Source organism: Vicia villosa, linkage group LG1 (assembly GCF_029867415.1).
Source record: "Vicia villosa cultivar HV-30 ecotype Madison, WI linkage group LG1, Vvil1.0, whole genome shotgun sequence".
Classification (NCBI taxonomy): Eukaryota; Viridiplantae; Streptophyta; class Magnoliopsida; order Fabales; family Fabaceae; genus Vicia; species Vicia villosa.
Window position 1 is genome coordinate 8,279,165 of NC_081180.1, and position 20,586 is coordinate 8,299,750.

The window sequence follows — 20,586 nt, forward strand, 5'->3', positions numbered from 1 at the left end:
ACAGCCAATGCCATGAATAAAACCTAGTCAGCTCAAACACTTATGCCACCACCGCGACCTCGTTCTTGAAAATAACCGCATTGTGCTTGCACCGATTTGACCAGCAAAAAACCAACCACAAGAGCAGCCTCTTTCTCGCCGGAGCTCTGCCTCCAACGGACTCAGAAAAAGAAAACAGATGAGTAGAGACGAAATTAGTTTGAAAAAATCTATACCAGCCCACAGACAAACAAGCTTCCACACCTTTACGGCAAAAGGAAAATGTATAAGCAAATGCAGTAACGATTCTCCACTCCCGTTGTAGAAGACACACACATTTGAATCAATATTAAACAAAGTGCCCCTTTTAAGAAGTTGATCCCTTGTAGCAATTATGTCCTTGATACATCTCCAGCCAAACACCTGAATTTTCGAAGGCACCTGAGTTTTCCAGATTTGATTAACCGCTAACAGCTCCAACGGGTTTAGAGACGGTTGAAAAATATTGCGCCTGAACACCGAATAACCGCCACTGACCGAATAAGACACTGCCCCTTGAGGGAACCAAACAAATTCATCCTTTGACTCGGGTCTGATAATAATGAATTTCAGAATATCAACCAACTCCTCGAACTGCTCCAACGCCTCATCAACAAGATTTTCCCCTAGCTCCACAAAATCCCACTCCCAACTAGTGTTCACCATACTGCCCATTTCACTAACCGTAGCCTCTTTGCCCTCAACCTGTTCGAAAAGATGAGAAAACAGACTGCATCATTTTTATCTTATCTCCAATCTTCTTCCTTCTTTATATTATGATGTTTTTGAAACATAAATAGCCAAACTCATGTGTTTGGTAGATGGAGTGTAATTTGAGTAGATTTTCTCTAGAATTATGTCTAATCTTTTGGTTGGACTCTTGTTAAACACGTAATAGGCAGTTGTCACAACTTCATCCCAAAAATTTTGTAAAAGTTTTTTTTTAAGCATGTACCCAGTCTTGTTTATGATAGTCATGTTCCTCCTTTTAAAAAGATTATTATGTTGATAGTCATGTACTCACAACATTCATCACTCTGCATAGTTTTTAGTTTTCTTTCTTCCTTCTTCTTAAAAATCTTGAAAGCTTGGAACACCTTAGCTTTGATGTTAATCACATATATAGACATGATTCTACCAAATTTGTCTTCAAAGAAAATAAAATATTTATTTTCTCCCAATGACACTATGTAAAATGGACCACAAACATTAGTATGTATCCCATTAAGTTTATCTTTTGCTTTTATTGGAATCTGAGACATAAATAAGTATTTACTTGGTTTATGGCAAAGCAGTCAATTTTGCACGTATTTAGAGGAAACATGATCCTTAATAAACTATGAACCAATGTTTTAAAACCGGGACCGGTGATTGACCCGGTCAATGCATTGGGTCACTGGGTTAGTGGTCGAACCAACGGGTCACTAATTAACCCGCATGATTATTGACCGGTCTCTTTAAAAAATTAAAATAATAAAACATGTGCATATACAATTTAAATATATTAAACTTAATAATAACTAATCCAAAATATAATTGATCTATATAGTATCTTAATATATTTAAAATTAATACTTATATTTATAAATATACATGTATGCTATATTATAATTTATTTAAAAATAATATTATATTTTAATATATTAAATTTAACTAAAATATTATTTTATATATCTATATATATAAAAAATAAAAAACAAAATAGTATACTATTATTTATTTATACAGTATTATATATGATTTTATTCCTTATTAAAGTATATATTTTCGGATATGAAATATATATATAAATTATCTTATTCTTAACAAAGAAATATTAATGACCAAATGGTTGAAACCTTGACATATGAAAGGTAGGTTGTGTGTTCGATTCTCTGTTGGGCCTTCAAATTTTTTAATTAAATATTGTAGTAGTAACAAGCTAATGGTGTGATTCATGGTTACTGACCGGTTCACTGGTTTGATAAAAACCGGCCGGTTATACCGGTTTACACCGGTTTCTTTGCAGGTTCGGTCTTATGCTTTGATCAGACAGCTCATGTCATCGGTTTCCGGCCGGTCCGGGTTTTAAAACTCTGCTATGAACCATTTTCCTTGAATTCAAGGTGCAAAGTAGGGGCGGCAATTGGATCTGTTCACTGGTTTGATAAAACCGGCCGGTTATACTGGTTTACACCGGTTTCTTTGCAGGTTCGGTCTTATGCTTTGATCAGACCGCTCATGTCATCGGTTTCCGGCCGGTCCGGGTTTTAAAACTCTGCTATGAACCATTTTCCTTGAATTCAAGGTGCAAAGTAGGGGCGGCAATTGGATCTATTAAGCTAAAATTCATCGGAATATTTTTATTTTATACTTTAAATCTATTAAATTATTTTAAAAAAAATAAAATTTAAATACAAAAAATTGAGTTTCTTCCAAAAAAAAAAAATATAGGTTTTTTTTTGAAAAAACGAAAAAAAATGGAGTTTTTTTGAAAAAACAAATATTCGAGTTTTTTTCCGAAAAATCGATTTTTTTCGCAAAAACAAAAAATTTGGAGTTTTTTCTAAAAAACGAAAAAAGACGAGTTTTTTTTTTTCGAAAAAATCGAGGTTTTTTGAAAAAATAAAAAATCGAGTTTTTTCGGAAAATCAAAAATTCAAGTTTTTTTTCGGAAAAACGAAAAAAGTCGAGTTTTTTTTCAGAAAAACAAAAAATCGAGTTTTTTCAAAAAAATCGAGTTTTTTTCGGAAAACAAAAATTCGAGTTTTTTTTCCAGAAAAATCAAGTTTTTTTCGGAAAACAAAAATTTGAGTTTTTTCAGAAGAACGAAAAAAATATTTTAGAATATTTTTTTTGAAATTTAAAAAATATTTTAAAATATTTAAATTATTTTTTTATAAATTAAAAAAATTAAGAATTTTTAATTATTATTTAGATGGATGAATATCCATCCATTAGAAATATGTTAATGGATAGATTGGATGGATTTTATTCTTTAATTGATGGATTAGATTTTTATTAAGAGATTTTAGTGGATTGGTAATGGACTAATGGATTAATTTGGTCCATTCAATCCATCCATTTTATCATCCCTAGTACAAAGACTCTTAAAATTAAAGTGTTTGTATTTGAGGTTACATAGTCAAGCAACATCTCCAAGATCCTCAAAAGCAAAGACAGTAGAAATTTGTTTCATTGATATGAAACAAAAAAAATTCTATTTTGAGAAAGAGGAGCTCTTGAAATAATTTTCTTATATGCATCAAATACCTCTATTTTATAGTTGGCAAGATGCATGATAAACTAATTCTCAATAAATTGACTCATACAGAACAAGTTACCTTCATGCATGCTTGGAAGTTGGAATGTACTACACAACAATGATGAGTGTTTAATTTCCTTTCTTTCCTTTAATCAAAATATCATCAACTCCCTTTGATGAAATGGTGTTGTTATTGGTAAATCTTATCTTTTTCTTTCTTAAATCATAATAATTGACAAGTTATTCTTAATGATGACTTGTCATATAATTTAAACAACATGCGTACAAATATCAACCATCTATACTTCCAGATTTGCCATTTGTTATTTTCATCAAGAAGGTAGGATTTGAATCTGAGTCACTCTCACCTTGAGTCATGTAAGCATAATTGTATGCATTGCCTTTGTTTCTTGGAACATGTTTGCTCTTACAGTCATCCGCAAAATGTCCAAATTGTTGACAAATATAATCTTGAGTGATCTTTTTACTCATTGATTTCCTTTTCTTCTTATCTTGATCAACATTATTATTTCTTGAAGAAAATTTAGATTGATCATATTTTTTGGAGTTATCTTCACTAGTACAAAAATGTTAATTTACACCCGTTTTTTATTAAATTTACACCCGTTATTTTTAATAAAAATCGGGTGTATATCCACAGGGTGAGAAATGTCTAACGAATTTACACCCGTTATTTTTAACAAAAATCGGGTGTAATTGAGCGTAATTACGTTTTTAATTACACCCGTTATTTTTAACAAAAATCGGGTGTAATTGAGCGTAATTACGTTTTTAATTACACCCGTTATTTTAACAAAAATCGGATGTAATTGGGCGTAATTACGTTTTTAATTACACCCTGTTTTAATAAAAATCGGGTGTAATTGGACATAATTACGTTTTAATTACACCCTGTTTTAATAAAAATCGGATGTAATTGAACGTAATTACGTTTTAATTACACCCTATTTTAATAAATATCGGGTGTAATTGGGCTTAATTATGTTTTAATTACATCCTATTTTAATAAAAAATCGGGTGTAAATATGTTCTTAATTACCCCCTATTTTAGTAAAAATCGGGTGTAAATACGCCATTTATGAATGAACAATTATTTTTATTTACACCCTATTTCATACACACCATTTAGTTATATTTCATTTTCAGTCATAATATTGCAAATACTATAAAATCATACACATAAAAATCATATTTTAACTAAGTCAAAATATTTTTAATATTAACCAAAAAGTATACAAAATCATGTACAGTCATAATATTTCAAGTATTATAAAATCATACACATAAAAATTATATTTTAACTAAGTCATAACACTTTCTTCATATATAATTTTACGCCATGCTTGACGGTTAGCTTCGGTGTTCTCTAGTCCAATTGAATCCAACCGCTTTCCACATGTAGCATTGGATTCATCCATGGCCAAAATACCACGTCCTGGAGAAGCAATTGTTTTCTGTATGCAAAAAAACAAGACACAAGAAATTATTACAAGAGCCACATGTATCAATGGTAACCATACCGAGCCGTTGATAGTGCCCCTTCGAGAATATGACGAAAATGCTCGTTCAAGAAACACAGAACGAGGACTATCAAAATCACTAGTTGTCTTAGAAGACCTATTCCTTGAGTGAGCTACAGTATAGTGTTTTGCACCGTGAAGGCTCTTCCCATAGCGGCCAGCCTCTGCTCTGTTATAGCGGGATAGTGCCGCTATTGACTACTCTGGTCCAAAGTCCAAACCCTACAGCATACAACCAAAACCAGGTAGTAGTTTTAAGAGGTAACATCTAGGAAGTAAATATCCTCCATGAACTTTTTAAAGCATATTCAAACATGTACCCCAGGTCTATCATATATCAAATTTTAAAATATCCATATCAGTGTATTGACAAATCGGTGCACCACATAGCATTAGCATTTCACCGTACAATATAGAAAGTAATATAATAACTATATTACCAACAATGTAAATAAAGTTAACAAGTACACGCGATCAAGTTCAACTATTTTGTCACGTCATAATATTACTTTCAGAAGATCATCTTTGCAACGTGTCAAATTCATGAAACACGATCGGACGTATACACGTAGTCAATGTACAGTTACTAAACTCAAGTTACGATTCTCTCATGTGACATTTTCAATTAGCATCACTTGCCTGAGAGATAGCTGAGAACCCACGTTGTTTTCGTCTCCATATCAACCTTAACATGGTTTAAATTCATCATGTCAATGATGACAAAAAGAATACTGTCAACAGCAACAAAAGAAGTACCTTCATAGCTATGTCCTCCACTTCTCACTCTTATTCCCAAAGAGAATTCTCTGCAGCATGCTAAACTTTTCTTTAGCTGCTTCAAACTCTCTTGAAGTACAATTACTATCGGCTTAGGTGTCGTAGGTTCTGCAAACCGAAGATTTTGAATTGAAAAGTTGAGAATTTTATAGTAATCATTGTAAGGAAAAATAGTGAAGTTTTTTATTTTGTGATTCTCCAAACAAAAGTTGAAGTCATCAAATGAAGAAGAAGATAAACACACAGAAACATCAAAGAATAGCAAGAGAAAACATATAAGGCATGACAATCTTTTGAAGAAATTCAACATGGTTTAAGGTTGTGAAGAGTATGAATAGAGCAAGGTGGTTTGTGATTGGTTTATGAAATGTTTAAGTGGATGAGGATTGAATAGTGACTCCAAATGTTTAAGACAAAAAGGAAAGAACCATGCATAATTGTGGCCGGCACACAGTTTAATATATAGGAATTTACTATAAAACATCTTCCTTTGAAAACAGACAAAAATATGAAGACAATAACGTAAAGAACACATGCATTTACTATAAAAGTTTAAGGGATAGATAACTTCATTATCTTCACGTTTGTTGTAGCAGTAGTCAACAGAATACCGACTGCACCGCAAGGATTAACATTAAATCAAGTAATTGCAACCACCCATTTTAAAAACAACATGTTTAAAAGAAAACAATTACAAATATTTCCGTGGCCATGCACACAACTAGATACCTCTAAAGCATAAGTATTAGATACTGAAGATAGATGCAGAGAATGCATAAACAAACCCTAGTAAGGTCTTGAGCAGTGCCTTCAACTTGTTCCCCCACATTAAAAGTCCCAAGAACCACGCTGTGTGAAATTTGGCCAACACGGTTACGAGGAGCTCCTGATCCAGCACCGTTTCCTTTCAAATGACACAATTTACCATCAGCATTTAGCACAACACAGCTTAATCTATGAAAGGGGGAATGAATGACTTAAGTTATACCTCGGTTACTGTTTGTACTAGTTGTCTCAACGGAACCCGCACCAGAAGTCTGAGGCGGATTTGGCTGTCTTTCAACTAAATGCAACGTATGCCCATTCTCAACATCTTACAATGGATAAGGATTATGTTGTAAAATAAATAGATTAGCATCACAGCATGATCCAAACAAACAAGAAACCATTTAATGAAACATGAAATTTTAGTTCAAGCCATAGCATTCTCTTAGACGTAGAAATCCACATATTTAAAAGCCAAACTAATAAGCAATGTTGGATAAAGAGAGGATTCTAAATGATCCAGGTCATATGTGTGGTTAAAATGAAATTGTAGAATTTGAAGGATACGATACTCAGAAAGGACATGTTCATCCTTGAGGACTTTTCCTCTAAATATGAGTCGTTGCTGATTAACCGGTACACCTATTTCACTAGCAATTTTTTCTTTGAACAAGGAAACGGGTATCTGAAATAATTAAAAAGATCAGATTTAGAGGTACAATCTAATTTACTGATAATATATTACCACAAAGACAGTAGAGTTTATAATCACATTTTTTTCAACTTGAAAACTGTAGATGCGGGAATCTAAAGTTTCAATATTGAGCTGAACAGTTGAATCAGAAGAGTCTGCTGAGACATTGCCGGTACTGGAACCTTCATTAGAAGATTGTCCCTCCATGGTGTTGGTTCAGCTGCAAAGTGCTGGGAGAAAGGAGTAATCCCTCTGATGATTATACGAAAAACAACTGCAACGGAATTGAAATGTAAATTGAATATATTGATACAGAATTTGAAAAACATGAATGGTATGGTAAACAAGTGATAAAAAAGTTGAGTGTGAATTCACCTAAGAGTAGTTAAACCTAAATGCGTGAATAATCAGATAAAACTAATTGGTTGAAGATCGACATGGCTTGAATATGATTCATACTAACATTAAATTGATCTTGTAGCATCCTAGCTCTTTCATCACACATACTAGCAAGAGTCTCTTTCCTCTTCTCAGTAACTTGCAGATTCATAAAACAAAAGATCCACAAAGACACTATACACTAACCCAAAACCCATGTCAACAACAATTTCCTCCATAACTTTCTCCTAACTTTTTTAAACCCAATACACTGATAATATTGCTGATTAATTCTACACACACTCCCCAATATCTTCTCCCCAATAAATTGATCTTTTAGACCAAACCCAATTACATGGAGCAAACTCATCCACAACAGTTCCAAAGAATCTTCACAAGTTGTGAAAACTTGTGAAGAATGAAAGCTCAATAAATGAAGTAGTAGCAGTGAAGAAAAGATTTCAAAGTGAACAGGAAAGGAACATGAGACATGACAACCTTGTTGACAAGATGCTATCTTATCCAACCAGAATGGTAACACTAAAATGAAAAACACTACAGTATAGAATATGAAAAATTCACACACGCCTTTAAAAGAATCAAAGAATCATCAACAAGAGTTTCTAATTCAAAACATAAATTGATACTTGTTGATATCTTGTCAGCCACAAGCTACCAAACCAAGAAGTGGAACAAAAAAAAGAAGGGCAAAAAACAAAACCTATAAAGACTCGTCTTTTAAGCTACCAAATCACTAGTTTTCAATAGTGAACAAAACCCACCTTTACCGCTGTCTCAACAGTGTTTCTCACCTCAGATTTTCAAAACCAGTGTTACTCAACGCAAGTGCCAGCTTGTGGAAATCCATAGCTGGAGAATGCTAAACCTACAGCAGCAGCAGCAGTTGGAGCCACCACAGTTGGAGATTTGAGTTATGGTTCCTTTCACTGTATAATTGACCCGACAACACAGAGAACATGGAGATTTTTTCATCTGCAGCAAAAAACCCATTTCACACCATTGCAGAACCGAGATTCACACGCTGCAAAACCCACAACAATAACCCTTATTCTCACCCTGCAGAGAACCACAAAACACCACGAAATCACACTACAAGACAACCCAAAATCTGACTATGTAAAAAAATTCCCAAAACACCACGAAATCACACTACAAGACAACCCAAGAAGGCCAGGCCTAGTATATATTAATGAAAAGACCAAGGTGACTCCAAAGTCTCTCTATTTTTAACATTCTGCAGAATCATAAATAAATGAAGAGACCAAAGTGACTAATAGAAAGTAGAAACTCGCACACACAACCGCAAAATAGAAAGAAACATAAAAACTATCGATAAACAAAAAGAAACACAAACCTGATTAATTCTGCGACTTGATACTGCTAACAATATTATTGGTGTCATGTCCACCTCGTGAAGTACTTACTTATGCATGTATTCATGCACATCATGTCCACCTCGTGAAGTACTTCTGGTCTAGCTTCAATATTGCAAGTTAGAAACCTTTCAAACTCAAACTCTCCTCCTGAAGCAGCCTCTTCATCCATTATGGTGGAATCTTTCAATATTGAATTAAAATATATTCATATGCAAACAGAATTATATATTTCTATATCAAATTAAAGGCTATAACATTAAACACTAAAAGAACAATTTTCAATTATTAGATCATATTGTTCCCAGCAAAATAACAAATAACCAAATTCAAAATCACATATTCCAAATTACCTGTAAAATCACATATAAATCACCCGAAAATACATGATTGATGGGGTCCGGATAATTCAAAAGTTGATTTAACCTATACATCTTAGCCATAAGACCATCAACAACATCAATAAGCTACACAACCCACTACATGTTAAAATCCTTGTGGGGTTGGGACAACATAGAGCCATGAGACTGCCTGTCATGACCGAAATTGAACAATATGAGAAATTAGTTAGTTGGTTGGTGAGTTTGTTACAATCTAAAAATTGATTTGGGAAATTTCGTACAAACATTGAAATGAAATAAAGATATCATAATGAAAAACACATTAGTTCAAGTAAAGCATAAAATTGTTTATTTTTTCCCAAACATATACAAACGCCATAAACAAAAACACTCTTAACAGACCCAAAAGCTTCAAAGTTGGTAGTTAATTGCTTATGTTCATCTATAGTTGCGGTACAAAGGCTACAATGTAATTAACTATTGAATCTCACTAACCTCTTAATTGGGATATCCAAGTCAGCAATGTAATGAAGCGTAGGAAACTGAAACTGGTGTTGATCCAGACTCTTGCTGCAGTTGAAGTCGTTGCTGATTTTGAGCACTAACACTGATTGGCATTAAGGAAACCAAAAAGGAAGATATCATGGGAACAACAACGGAGTTGGAACTAAAAATTAGAACATCGATCCCCTTCCCCGACCAACATAGAGAACTTAAGCATAACCAAAACAAAATAGGCGAGGAGGGAGTAAAAGAATGTTTAGAGTGATAAAAGAACATATTTGAGCAAACTTGAAAGATATTAGCAATTAATGTGTTTGTAATCACTTATAAAAGTTCTTTCAAGATGAACTACTTGCGGCTGCCTTGAGAGGATTTTTATTTGATGGAGAATGCATGAGTGGTTTAAAATCTGAATTGATAGCAATATTTCCCATTCCAGCTTCCAATGCCTTCCTCTCATCTTTTTCCTTATTCTTCTGGTCAGAAGTAACAGTTTCAGCGGCAGGGTTGTGATTAGAAGATACTGATGGTTCCAAAGTACGCGGAGCTGCATTCATCCATGGATGTAATAGGCATTGATCAGCTGTAGGTTGTTTCACAGGAATAAACTCAATAAATTCAAGGATAGAAAACAAAAAGTCACTCATGTCACTTGCATGTTTCTCAATAAAAGTCATACTTCTCCGTGAGCACTTTAGTTAAAGGCCAGAATCGCAACGGACAGATATGTCTCAAATGACTATATCTATTGAAGAAATCCCAGGAATAGCGCCCCCTAGTGCGATCTGAAAATTCTTATCCACAGACTCAACTTAACTGTGAACTAATGTTAGTTTCCTACCATGTAAACCATTATGTATGGTTCCTTTTGTTCTATCTTGAAGGTAATCTAAAACCAAAAGAAAAATGAATAAATTGAAATCCAACTACTTAAAATTTCACAAATATTGATTAATTCTATTGAATTGAAAACTATGCTTACTAACCGAAAATTTCAGAAATCACATTGTGTCCTCCAGGAGATTGACCAGCGGACAAAACCACGCCAATCTTCAACTTATGCTAAGCATCACAGTATTAGAACCATTCGGCACCCGCATCGCCGACGGTTGCCCGAACAGGTTCGGAAACAGCTTTGCGATCTCATCTGCAGAAACCATACAATAAAAAAATGAAACCGACTGTGGTCTTCATTAGGGTAAAGCTGACAGGCCGACACGTCGGTGCCCGTCTGCACGCTAGTTGTAGATAAAATGAAAATAAAAAAACAACAAAATGTGAGCAGGACCCAACAAACCTGCAATCTTGGCAATGTAAAGTAAACTTCCCCTACTGATTCTCTGTTAAATTTATGAAACATTATACATGAAGTTGGCTTTGAGTAGGTCGCATACGATTAACAAATGTTCCTGCAGTACAACAACAGAAAGGAATGGTGAGTGGAAAAGTTCAATGTATATTGTTATTATGTTAATGTTAATTTCATAGGAAGGATAGTATCTAGTGTTGCACTACAATTGAATGAAAGGAAAATGTAATAGTATTAATAAGATCGGTAGCGTATACAAAATTACTTACTCTATAGTAGAAGTAATCATATAACCACAAAATGTGATGCTTGTCTCCAAGAGCATGCTTATTGACATACTTAAGGAGTTTGATCTGATCAACTCTTTGATCAAAGAAATCCATGTTGTTCTTTATAATTTTAATAGAAACATCCACACTTGTATGCAGGTCATGAGCTTGAATTGCTTTACCGAATGCCGCAGATCGCAAATACTCGGTGACATGATAGCGGTCAGCTATTCAGAATTTAAAACAACATGGAAATTCTTGTCCTCCTCATACCATAGAAGGTAAAGTAGAGCAATGTGAAGAACATAAAGAATATATACCAAAATAATTTTTGATCGGTCCAGTCTAATCCGATCATGCCATGGACTATAGCTCCATATACCACAGTTTGAAACTTACAGAATGGCAACTTGAAAAGGATGAATGGTAACATGAAAAAAACTTACAGAATGAGGAGTGTTGTATTGCTGTCCTATCTATACAGACCTTAAATTTTAGTCCACCCACGATTCCAGGACCAGAGATTATAGATGCGACGCACAGTCATCAACAGTGAGTTTCGAAAGAGTAACTGATTCTAGATGATCATTCAATGCCAAAGCCTCAGCTTCTGCCTTTTCCCATCCTGCATAGTTTCACCAGAATTTAAATTCCAAGAACGTCAAATAAACAATCTTTAATGCAGTTAAAAAATTTTAAGCATTATACCTGAGACAGCATTAGAACCAAGGTGCAGCATGTACTGCCTACAATAGTAACTTCTGTTGGTATAATCTTCAGAGTGAAAAATACTCAAACATCAATGTTCAATAGGCAATAATTCAAGATTTTTGAGTATTGATAGGCGCTTTCTTCCCCCCAAGGAAAAATAGTCTCACCGCAGCATCCCTCTTTAAACAGATTCAAGGGCCAAAGCATTATACCTGAGCAGACTCAAGATAATAGGTATTATAAAGATTAACAAAGTACATACTTTATTTACAGTGTGCCTCTTACATGAGAATATATTTCACCTCTTGACAGCATATCATCAAGCCAAGTGTGGTTGTTGTAACTACCTCACTGCACACACGGAATTGAGAGTTAAAAGAAAAGGCAAGAATTCAAACTTAATGCCACAGTCTCACCATCCCTACTCAGCTCACATTGCACTATAAAAAACCCTGCGACTGCAAGTGTTACGCTCTGGGGACACAAAAAAGACAACCCGAACGTACCTGCATAAGCTAAGTGCATACACAAAGAAGACAACCCGAACGTACCTGCAGAAGCTAAGTGCATACCCTCACTAAGGGCAACCTCTGCTAATTGAGAGTTCCATCTTCATTGTGATGAAATTCCAATTTTGCATTGAGTTATTTTGAACCCGTTCCTTCAACAATCAAGGAAAAGTTGAGCAAAAATCAGAATCAAACATACTTCAGAAGGAGAAAGGGAATAACAGAAAACATAAATAAGTACCTGTAAAATTCTCTCGAATTATTGTTGCTCTGCTTTATTGTGTTTGAATCTAAATAAAATTGAATTGTGCATCTGATTGATTCTTGTTGTATTTTGTGGTTGATATTTTCACTATGATTTTTAATTAAATCTATTAGCAATAAGAAAAATAAACCATAGTTCAGTAAATAGATCAAAATATAAGTCCAGAACCACTGTTTGAACGATCGAAACCGATACACACCTATCTCATCGGTTCCACCATTAACACAACAATTCGAGTGATAAGAAAAAAAAGATAAACATCGTACCTCGATTTTGTGCTCCCATAACAGACCGGTATTTTCTTCAAATCTCTTTCGCGTTTTGGGTTGGATGCGCCATGTATCGTGATTTGTCTACAGATCAAGCTTTCCTATTGACATCGAGAACCAATTGAAAATAAAAAAAACATACATCAGTAAGATTTGAATCACAACCCCATTGTTCACATAACCACTCACCGTTTAATTAAACCCGACAACTGTGAAGGGTCGCCGCGAGCATCATCCTTCCGGCCAATATCGACACATTGTGCGAAGACCAATCCACCAGATTCAGATAAAAATTGTCTTGCAACGCAGGTGCATCCAAAACCTATCAAACGAAGAAGATGAACGGAGGGAGAAGACCATCTGAGGAGATGCATCTGACCGGAATCGAAGCAGAAGGAGATGAATTGGAACGGAAAAGGCAAGTAGTTCATTGGAGAAGGAGAGTGAAGGCGTCGCCATTTTGGCTTGGAGAGAGAGGAAGGCTAGGAGAGAGAGGAAGGAGTTTTATTCTGAAAGATGGAGAGAGCCGAGTGTTTGAAAGAGAAACGATCTAGAGACGGTTTTAGAAGAAGAAGAACGTTTGGGAAGAGAAAGAGGCTAGTTAGTAAGTGCAATGAGTAGTGTAACTGCAGTAGCTGATGTGGATTTTTGAGAGAACAAATGCTGATGTGGAAGGCCTGAGGATTGAGCAAATGGTAGACTTTTCTTATATGATGACATTGATATTCATAATAATGTTTAAATTATTTTATAAATTTAAATTTAGATCTATTAATATTTATTCATTAATTTTTAATAATATTTAAATTATTGGTTAATATGTACATAGATTGTGAGTTATAAAATTAAATAAAAACTAGTAACAAACCCGTGCGTTCGCACGGGTTCTGGTACGGGGCGCGCATTTGTTTCAGATATATATTTTTTTAATAGAAAAATGTCTTGTTATCCATGAAAAGTAATAATTTAATATATAATTAATTAAAAAAATTTGATCAATAACTTCATGTCCCGTTAATAATTAATATTTTGATCAATAACTTCATGTTACCGTGTACAAATATTATTTTTGTTTAGATATCGTTTTCAAAAATATTTGGATCAATAGTAAATTTTCGTATATAAAAATATTTAGATTAATAATAGATTTTTTTCATATTTATTAATTTCTTTAAAAATAGTGTATTATTTAAATATGACATTTTTTTATTAATTACAATGAAATATGAAGTTGTAAAAAGAAAAAAAAAATTAAGAATAGAAGTAAATTTAAGTTGAAAAATAAATTGTTTAGTTTTCTTACAAATAAGGCAATTATTATATAAGCGATGATACAATTTTAAAATCTCAATTTTTTAAAATAAATTATCTTAATCTTTTTCACATATTTGAAAAAGATTGTTGATAATTTCCATTATTAAATATTTACTTTATCGGTTAAATTTTTTCTGTTTCATATAATTTCTACGATATAGAAAACAAAATTTATTAAAATTTTATTCACTGGCTACCTAATTAGATCAATTATTTTATTACATATTTATTAAATTATTAACTCACTACATATTAAGATAAGTATGCTCATTTTTTCCGTTTCACATTAACGTCATCATCATATGGGTGCAATAGAGACATACATGTTTAAAAAGACTTTAATGAATCAAAAATTGATCATCACATATTTTATATTTTACTAAAATTATACACAAGAAAATTATTGAACATGTTTAAGTTAAATTATCCTATTTAATAATATCTCATTGAAATCGAATGTTGGTTAAAAGAAAAATTAGAGGATGTCTCACTGGCTTAATATTGTATGACAATTATCCTTAATTATTAAGAAAATAAATGAATTTTCCTTAAAATAAGGTAAATGTGTATTTCATTGTAACTATTCATTTGAGCCCTAAAAATATTTACGGTATAAAAAAAACATGTGGTGAACAATAATAAAGAATGAGTAAATATGAAAAAATAGCATGTTTGAATTCTTTATGACCCCTGCCATAAGAGAGAAACTATACAAAATAATCCTCACCAACAAAATGATTTTGAATCTCTTATTAGAAACAAAATAAGCAGGGTAGTTTTAATATAGGAAAGAACCATATAACTTAATCATAGTTTTCTTTTTGAATTAAAAACTAACAATGCATCAGGTCTGGTAAAGAACAAAGAAATTATGAACTAATATTGCTTAAAAGAAATGAACATGAATATGCTACAATTGAAGATGCGGATTCTATAAAGACACCATGCAGATTCTATAAAATAAGCTTTCATTTGAAACTGTGGCTAAGTCTGAATGCATTATTTCCAAAGGATCCAGTAATTTGATGATAGACTGCTTTTGTAGTAGTAATAATGTTGAAATATCCACGTCTGGCACAAGTGGTCTAGCACAAGTGGTTGATGCACAACGTGATTTAATGTCGTGATTCATAGTCACGTATTCAATTGTCTCAGGCAAGTTACGGATACTCAGGATTTGCTAAAAAACTCACACTCTTGCAACTTGATATGCTAAAAAACAGAATATGCTTAACATTGATGAGAAGTAGGAGGTATGAGACCCTTCTTCTCAAGCATAACATTTCTTCTGCAGAGGTCAAAACTGAACCCGCCCTTTGGAAGAATATCCATCGACTTAGTCATTCCCAAAATTTGAATAGATCCTAGATTCAAAACTGAGACCAAAAAGAAAATAATAACAATCATTAACAAAATCAAACAAATGCTAAAAAAAACTAACAACATCAAACAACAAAAAATGATAAAGGCTGTAAATGTGAAACTCGCTTGTCAAATGATCGACTTGTTCTGGTGTCATACCGCTGTAGCAGAATATGCCAATCTGCACAAGTAGTAACATAAACTTGTTTAAAAACTTATTTTTAACACTTTGAGTTGAATATGTGATAATGATGCTTAAGTTCAATCCTTCGATAAACCATTTATCCACCCCGCCCCTCTAAGATGTTTGGTCTCCGACTTACCATAAAATAAGCAAAAGGAAAAAAGAGGTTGAAACAGATGTGCATTAAACAAAATTTTAGCAACACTTCACCAAGAATTGGCATAGCAACACTTCATTTATAGTATAAATTTTGCATATATACATTGATTGGTACTTCCATTAAACTAATTTCTAAAACTAACACAGTTGATGATGTCAAGTAAACCATAGAATGTCAATCCAAATGCATTCTGTTAGGCATATAAAGGATCATTGGTGATTGAACCTTCTTCCATTCGCATACCTTATTCAAGAAGGATCAAGCCATTCAAACTTGATAAACACTTCTAACTCAGCTTTCTTCATGTCCAATGCCATTGAATCCTCGAGAAATCTGACTTGTTTTCCAAAATTTAGCAAGGAAGAAAGCTTGGACACATACTCTCGACTCTGCTTTGCATGAGAAGCAAGAGGCTGCATCCCTAGAGTTTCTGGTCCAGTAATATCAGTGTCACTTTCATCCATGAACACATTTCAAAATCCAATGCAGTTGTTGCAATAGAATCAAATGGATCGAGATCTACAGTAAAACAATCAGATTCTGTAAGTTTGTGGTAAAATTCTAAGAGAACATTACAACCCAGTGATGCTAAATTATATTAACAAAATGATAATACTGACCAAATGTAAGATCTCTCTGATTTCCTTGAATGTAGAAAGGAGCTGATTTAGTGACCCAAACACATAATGCATGCAAAAATACATCAACGCCCACAATTCATAAAGGTTGTTCTGAATAGGTGTGTCGGTCATCAACAACCATCTTGGCATGATATAGCAATCTTTGAGAACATTAAATAAAACATGCGAAGATTAAGAAGCTTAACTACCACAGTCCAATAATCTTAGGTTGTATGACTAAATTTCCAGTTTTGACAATATCAAAGAGTATGAAATTCATGGTTTGTACCTATTAAGCCTAGATAGCTAATGACATGAAATATATTCCAACAGAAATGGTGTTCTATGCATGCAGGTATACTAAGAGACAATTGCAAGTGTCACATGTAGTAGTAGTTAACTTCTATGCTGAACAAAGAGAACAAAAAATAAATAATGATAACCATAACTCATATAGTTCAATACCAAGTATGCAAAAATGTAATATATCTCCAGCTGCAGCCCATATCAAGAATGAAAAATATTTGTATTTTGCATTAGGAGATAATCTCTTTCCAAGCAATTTCTTTCTCAATTCAACTGTTGTGAGTGCCCTGCGGATTAAGGAGACAGACATGCTTAAAAGAAAAAATGGCGTAAAGACAACCGAATCAGCGTAAAGAGACAGAACATTAAAAATTGGACAAGCGTGACATGCATCGTTGCAAATGAAATCTAAAGAGTGTAGTTGAAGATACAGTCCAATTGTTTGATTATTTATTACCAGAGAGGCCATCTGCATAAGGACTCAAGTGGCAAAAAATTATAGCAAGCCAATCTGCTTAATGGATCAAAGAACTAAAAAACATTATCAGAGTTTCTATAAATATATGATGATGCCATCTCTGATTAGATTCAGATCCACTGCCATTCTAATGTTCACACTGTAGCAACATGTGGGCACTTACTAAGAGTATTCCATAAAATATAGTCTCAGAAGTAACCTAGGAAAATAAATAGTACAAGATAATGAATATATATCATTGACACAGGAAGAATCGAAATTTTTTGGGTTTCCTTAAAATATGAATCACCGATATTACAGACACAAAACAAACAAATACCTGCCGTGAAAACTCGACTGATGCTTTTACACCTGGATAGATGCTTAACTGCAAAGTACACATATAATCAGACATACATCAAAAGGATGATGACTCCTATAGTGGTGAATTTGTGATTACTTCAACAGAATTATATGGATCTTAATTCTGTCTAAAATAAGAGTTTCAGCCAAAAGTGAAAGAGACTCACAAATTTCGAATCAATGGAAATTCCAGATACTGATGCCCCGACAATCTTGAATGATACCTGCATGATAAGTATATATATATATATATATATATATATATATATATATATATATATATATATATATATATATATAAGAAAACCAATTTGTCACGGAATTAGGACTTTCAGGTGCATTCAACAAATGTAATTACTACACGCGGAAAGATAACAACTAATACTCTAAGCATCAAGCAACTAACACAGAAAAGTAACAGATTATAATGACATAATAAACTAATGAAAAACGAAAAAGAAAATAATCGAACAGATTTTGGTTAACAAAGAAATGTAAAAGTTCATAAAATACTAATGGGGAGGAATGTACTTTAGCATAATTGCATGCTAGCCAGCAAAATGGCTCCTCTAGATCAACGGGAGGAAGATCCTTGTTCATTTTCTCCATCAAATGTTCTTCATTAACCATGTTGCTAGCATTTTTTGCCTCGTTATAATTATCCTCGTCAACAATCGTTCCAAAAGGTGGCCTAGAGGAAGGAACCACTTGGTTTTTCCATGGTGCAAACTTGATTGTTCCTAGGAATGTCATTTCAATAATTTTTCCACTCAGTCCCCGTCCACTTGTCACGATTTTTCATTCAATGGAGTGGTCACAAGTTGAAACGGTTCCCATGGAAAGAGTGTCATCCAAGGTAATAATCTTCCTCCTAGGAAAAGGCATAGTCGCAGTACACAACCCAATTGTCAAAGGAGACTTGTAACCTTCCATTAGACGTAACTTGCAAGCAACAGGTAATTTCAAGCTTAACTTGTAAAACAACAACAAAAATATGAGATGAGGAATACCATAATAAAAGGTACCAACCAAAGGGCATTGAACTACTGTCAGCATCAACCATCCTGAATAACTTTTTCAAACCATCAATTTCTTCCTCGAACAACCTCTCCGTAATAACTTTGAATTAAGAATACAAAACAGGACATACCATACAAGGAGTTCACATACAAATAGATAACTATTAAATAAAGAATATATATTCCAGCCCAAAAGAAAAAAACAAAAGCTTAAAACAAAAACTGAAGAGTTGCCATAGAAATTGAGCAAAAGAGAAGGGGATAATAACCAAATCAAAATCTACATGTTCATAAAATCAATCAATTCAGATATTGGTCCAAAATCATCACTATATAACATGATATTATTTCTAATCGGATCATAACTCATACATCACCAAAAACTATTTGAAATATGCTTCATACCGAACACAAAGTGCTGCAACTGCTACAATTGTGACGAAGGGAGGAGACCAGAGGACGGAGATGGAGGCACGACGGAAGGAGGATACCAGAGACATTTGTTACTCTATCCTTTTTCTTACCAACTTCAGCATCATTGGCTTCTTGAATCTACAAAAGTTAAGTTTCTGGTGTTAGTTTTATTAAGGAAAAACCTTAAGCTAATTAACATGTAATAAAAGACCATAAGTAAGGAAGGTCGACTTAAATAACCATATGAACCTTAAGCACAACAACACCCCCGAAAGCTTGGCCAATATTTCTGTAATTTCTCCTCTAAAGTTCAATTTTCAACTGCAGACCTAATCCATAAATCAAAATTCATAACGTGAAATAATTCATAAGAAACGTCATTGAAAAACCAGACCTAGATCTATATGAAAATGGTAAAATCAAATTGAATAGGATATTTAAACAAACCTGCTCACATCTTTCCTCGATAGCTTTCTTATCTCTAGCACTGTAAGAATGACAATCTACATTCGTTACCAAAACCAAGAGTTCATGACATCAACCAAATAAGTTAATCAAAACTCGACTGGGAAATAAAATCATACAATAATAAAGCCTACCTTTTTGCAAGAGCCAAACATTTACAGATCCAATCTCCAGTGAACAACTAACTCTCTAAAGAGCGAAAACTCAAAATTCTCGAATCTACACAATCTTCAAAACTCAAAGCTTGTTATAAAACTTGAATTCAAAAACCAGACAAATATTTAAGAAGCTCAACACCGGTTAAGCTACCAATGTCCAATTCCTGTGAAAAACAACATCAATCAGTCAAATCAAATACCAAAAGATATGAAATCGCATCTGTATGATTGAGTTCAATAATTTTATTGGCTTCAATTAGGGTTTCGTTAGCAACATGTTACATGATCTTGATTTGTTATTGGAAGAACTTTGACAGTATCATTACGGCTCAGAAAGAAGAGAAAAAAGGAAGCAGAAGATGAAGAAGGAAGAAAAGGAGGAAGAAGGAAACCCATCGAGTGAGAGAGAAAGAAAGAGAGAAAGGACGAGAGGGAAAGAAAGAGAGAAAGAACATGGAAGGGATCTGAGATATGGAAAAATGAGAGAATAGTGGGTAAGTGAGGGACGGTTTGTGCATAGGTGAAACCGCTTGGGGGAATTATTTTTATTAAGTTTTTATTTTTTTTAGAATAAAACAAATATTTTGATTGGCAGAAAACAAAGAGCTTGAATATTAAGGCATCCACATGGCACAGTATTGAGTAAAAAGGGTATTTTAGGTTTTTAAACAACAGTTTATTTTCTTATATGATAGATTTGTAATTTATATATATTTATAACCTTTTTTTTAAATAAAAAGGAGTAATTGAGATTTAATTATAATAATATTTTTAAT

At 33.3% G+C, this 20,586-nt stretch overlaps 1 protein-coding gene and 1 long non-coding RNA gene across 32 annotated transcripts; both read right to left on the reverse strand.

The window, feature by feature from the left end:
• Positions 1 to 4,370: 4,370 nt before the first annotated feature.
• On the reverse strand, positions 4,371 to 13,615 carry LOC131627819 (ubiquitin-like domain-containing protein CIP73). 21 transcript variants are annotated; one of them, XR_009291582.1, is made up of 19 exons: positions 13,178 to 13,613; positions 12,986 to 13,089; positions 12,696 to 12,825; positions 12,497 to 12,606; positions 12,231 to 12,296; positions 11,943 to 12,157; positions 11,235 to 11,859; positions 10,954 to 11,065; positions 10,643 to 10,803; positions 9,981 to 10,545; positions 9,648 to 9,759; positions 9,165 to 9,342; positions 8,793 to 8,994; positions 7,415 to 8,494; positions 7,118 to 7,313; positions 6,913 to 7,030; positions 6,569 to 6,673; positions 6,366 to 6,484; positions 4,378 to 5,688 (listed from the first exon to the last, which is right to left on the reverse strand). XR_009291582.1 is itself a non-coding variant. In XM_058898685.1 (6 exons), exons 3-6 carry the CDS (start codon positions 7,244 to 7,246, stop codon positions 6,312 to 6,314), a joined length of 525 nt encoding a protein of 174 aa, XP_058754668.1. In that variant the 5' UTR covers positions 7,247 to 7,313; positions 7,415 to 8,494; positions 8,793 to 9,154; the 3' UTR covers positions 5,709 to 6,311. The 21 variants fall into 21 exon arrangements, 1 of the variants encoding a protein (XP_058754668.1); XR_009291574.1 differs by having other exon boundaries at positions 4,379 to 5,488; positions 5,560 to 5,688; positions 9,648 to 10,545; positions 13,178 to 13,614; XR_009291583.1 differs by having other exon boundaries at positions 4,379 to 5,688; positions 9,648 to 10,203; positions 10,336 to 10,545.
• Positions 13,616 to 15,160: 1,545 nt separating this feature from the next.
• LOC131627874 (uncharacterized) lies at positions 15,161 to 20,339 on the reverse strand. Of its 11 annotated transcripts, XR_009291610.1 has the most exons (10): positions 19,787 to 20,338; positions 19,635 to 19,690; positions 19,437 to 19,516; positions 18,286 to 19,325; positions 17,922 to 17,978; positions 17,392 to 17,779; positions 17,094 to 17,221; positions 16,629 to 16,789; positions 16,252 to 16,527; positions 15,161 to 15,845 (listed from the first exon to the last, which is right to left on the reverse strand). It is a non-coding gene; the product is annotated as an uncharacterized LOC131627874 (long non-coding RNA). The 11 variants fall into 11 exon arrangements; XR_009291615.1 differs by having other exon boundaries at positions 16,629 to 17,611; positions 17,732 to 17,779; positions 19,179 to 19,325; positions 19,787 to 20,339; XR_009291621.1 differs by having other exon boundaries at positions 16,629 to 17,221; positions 17,732 to 17,779; positions 19,179 to 19,325.
• Positions 20,340 to 20,586: the final 247 nt, after the last annotated feature.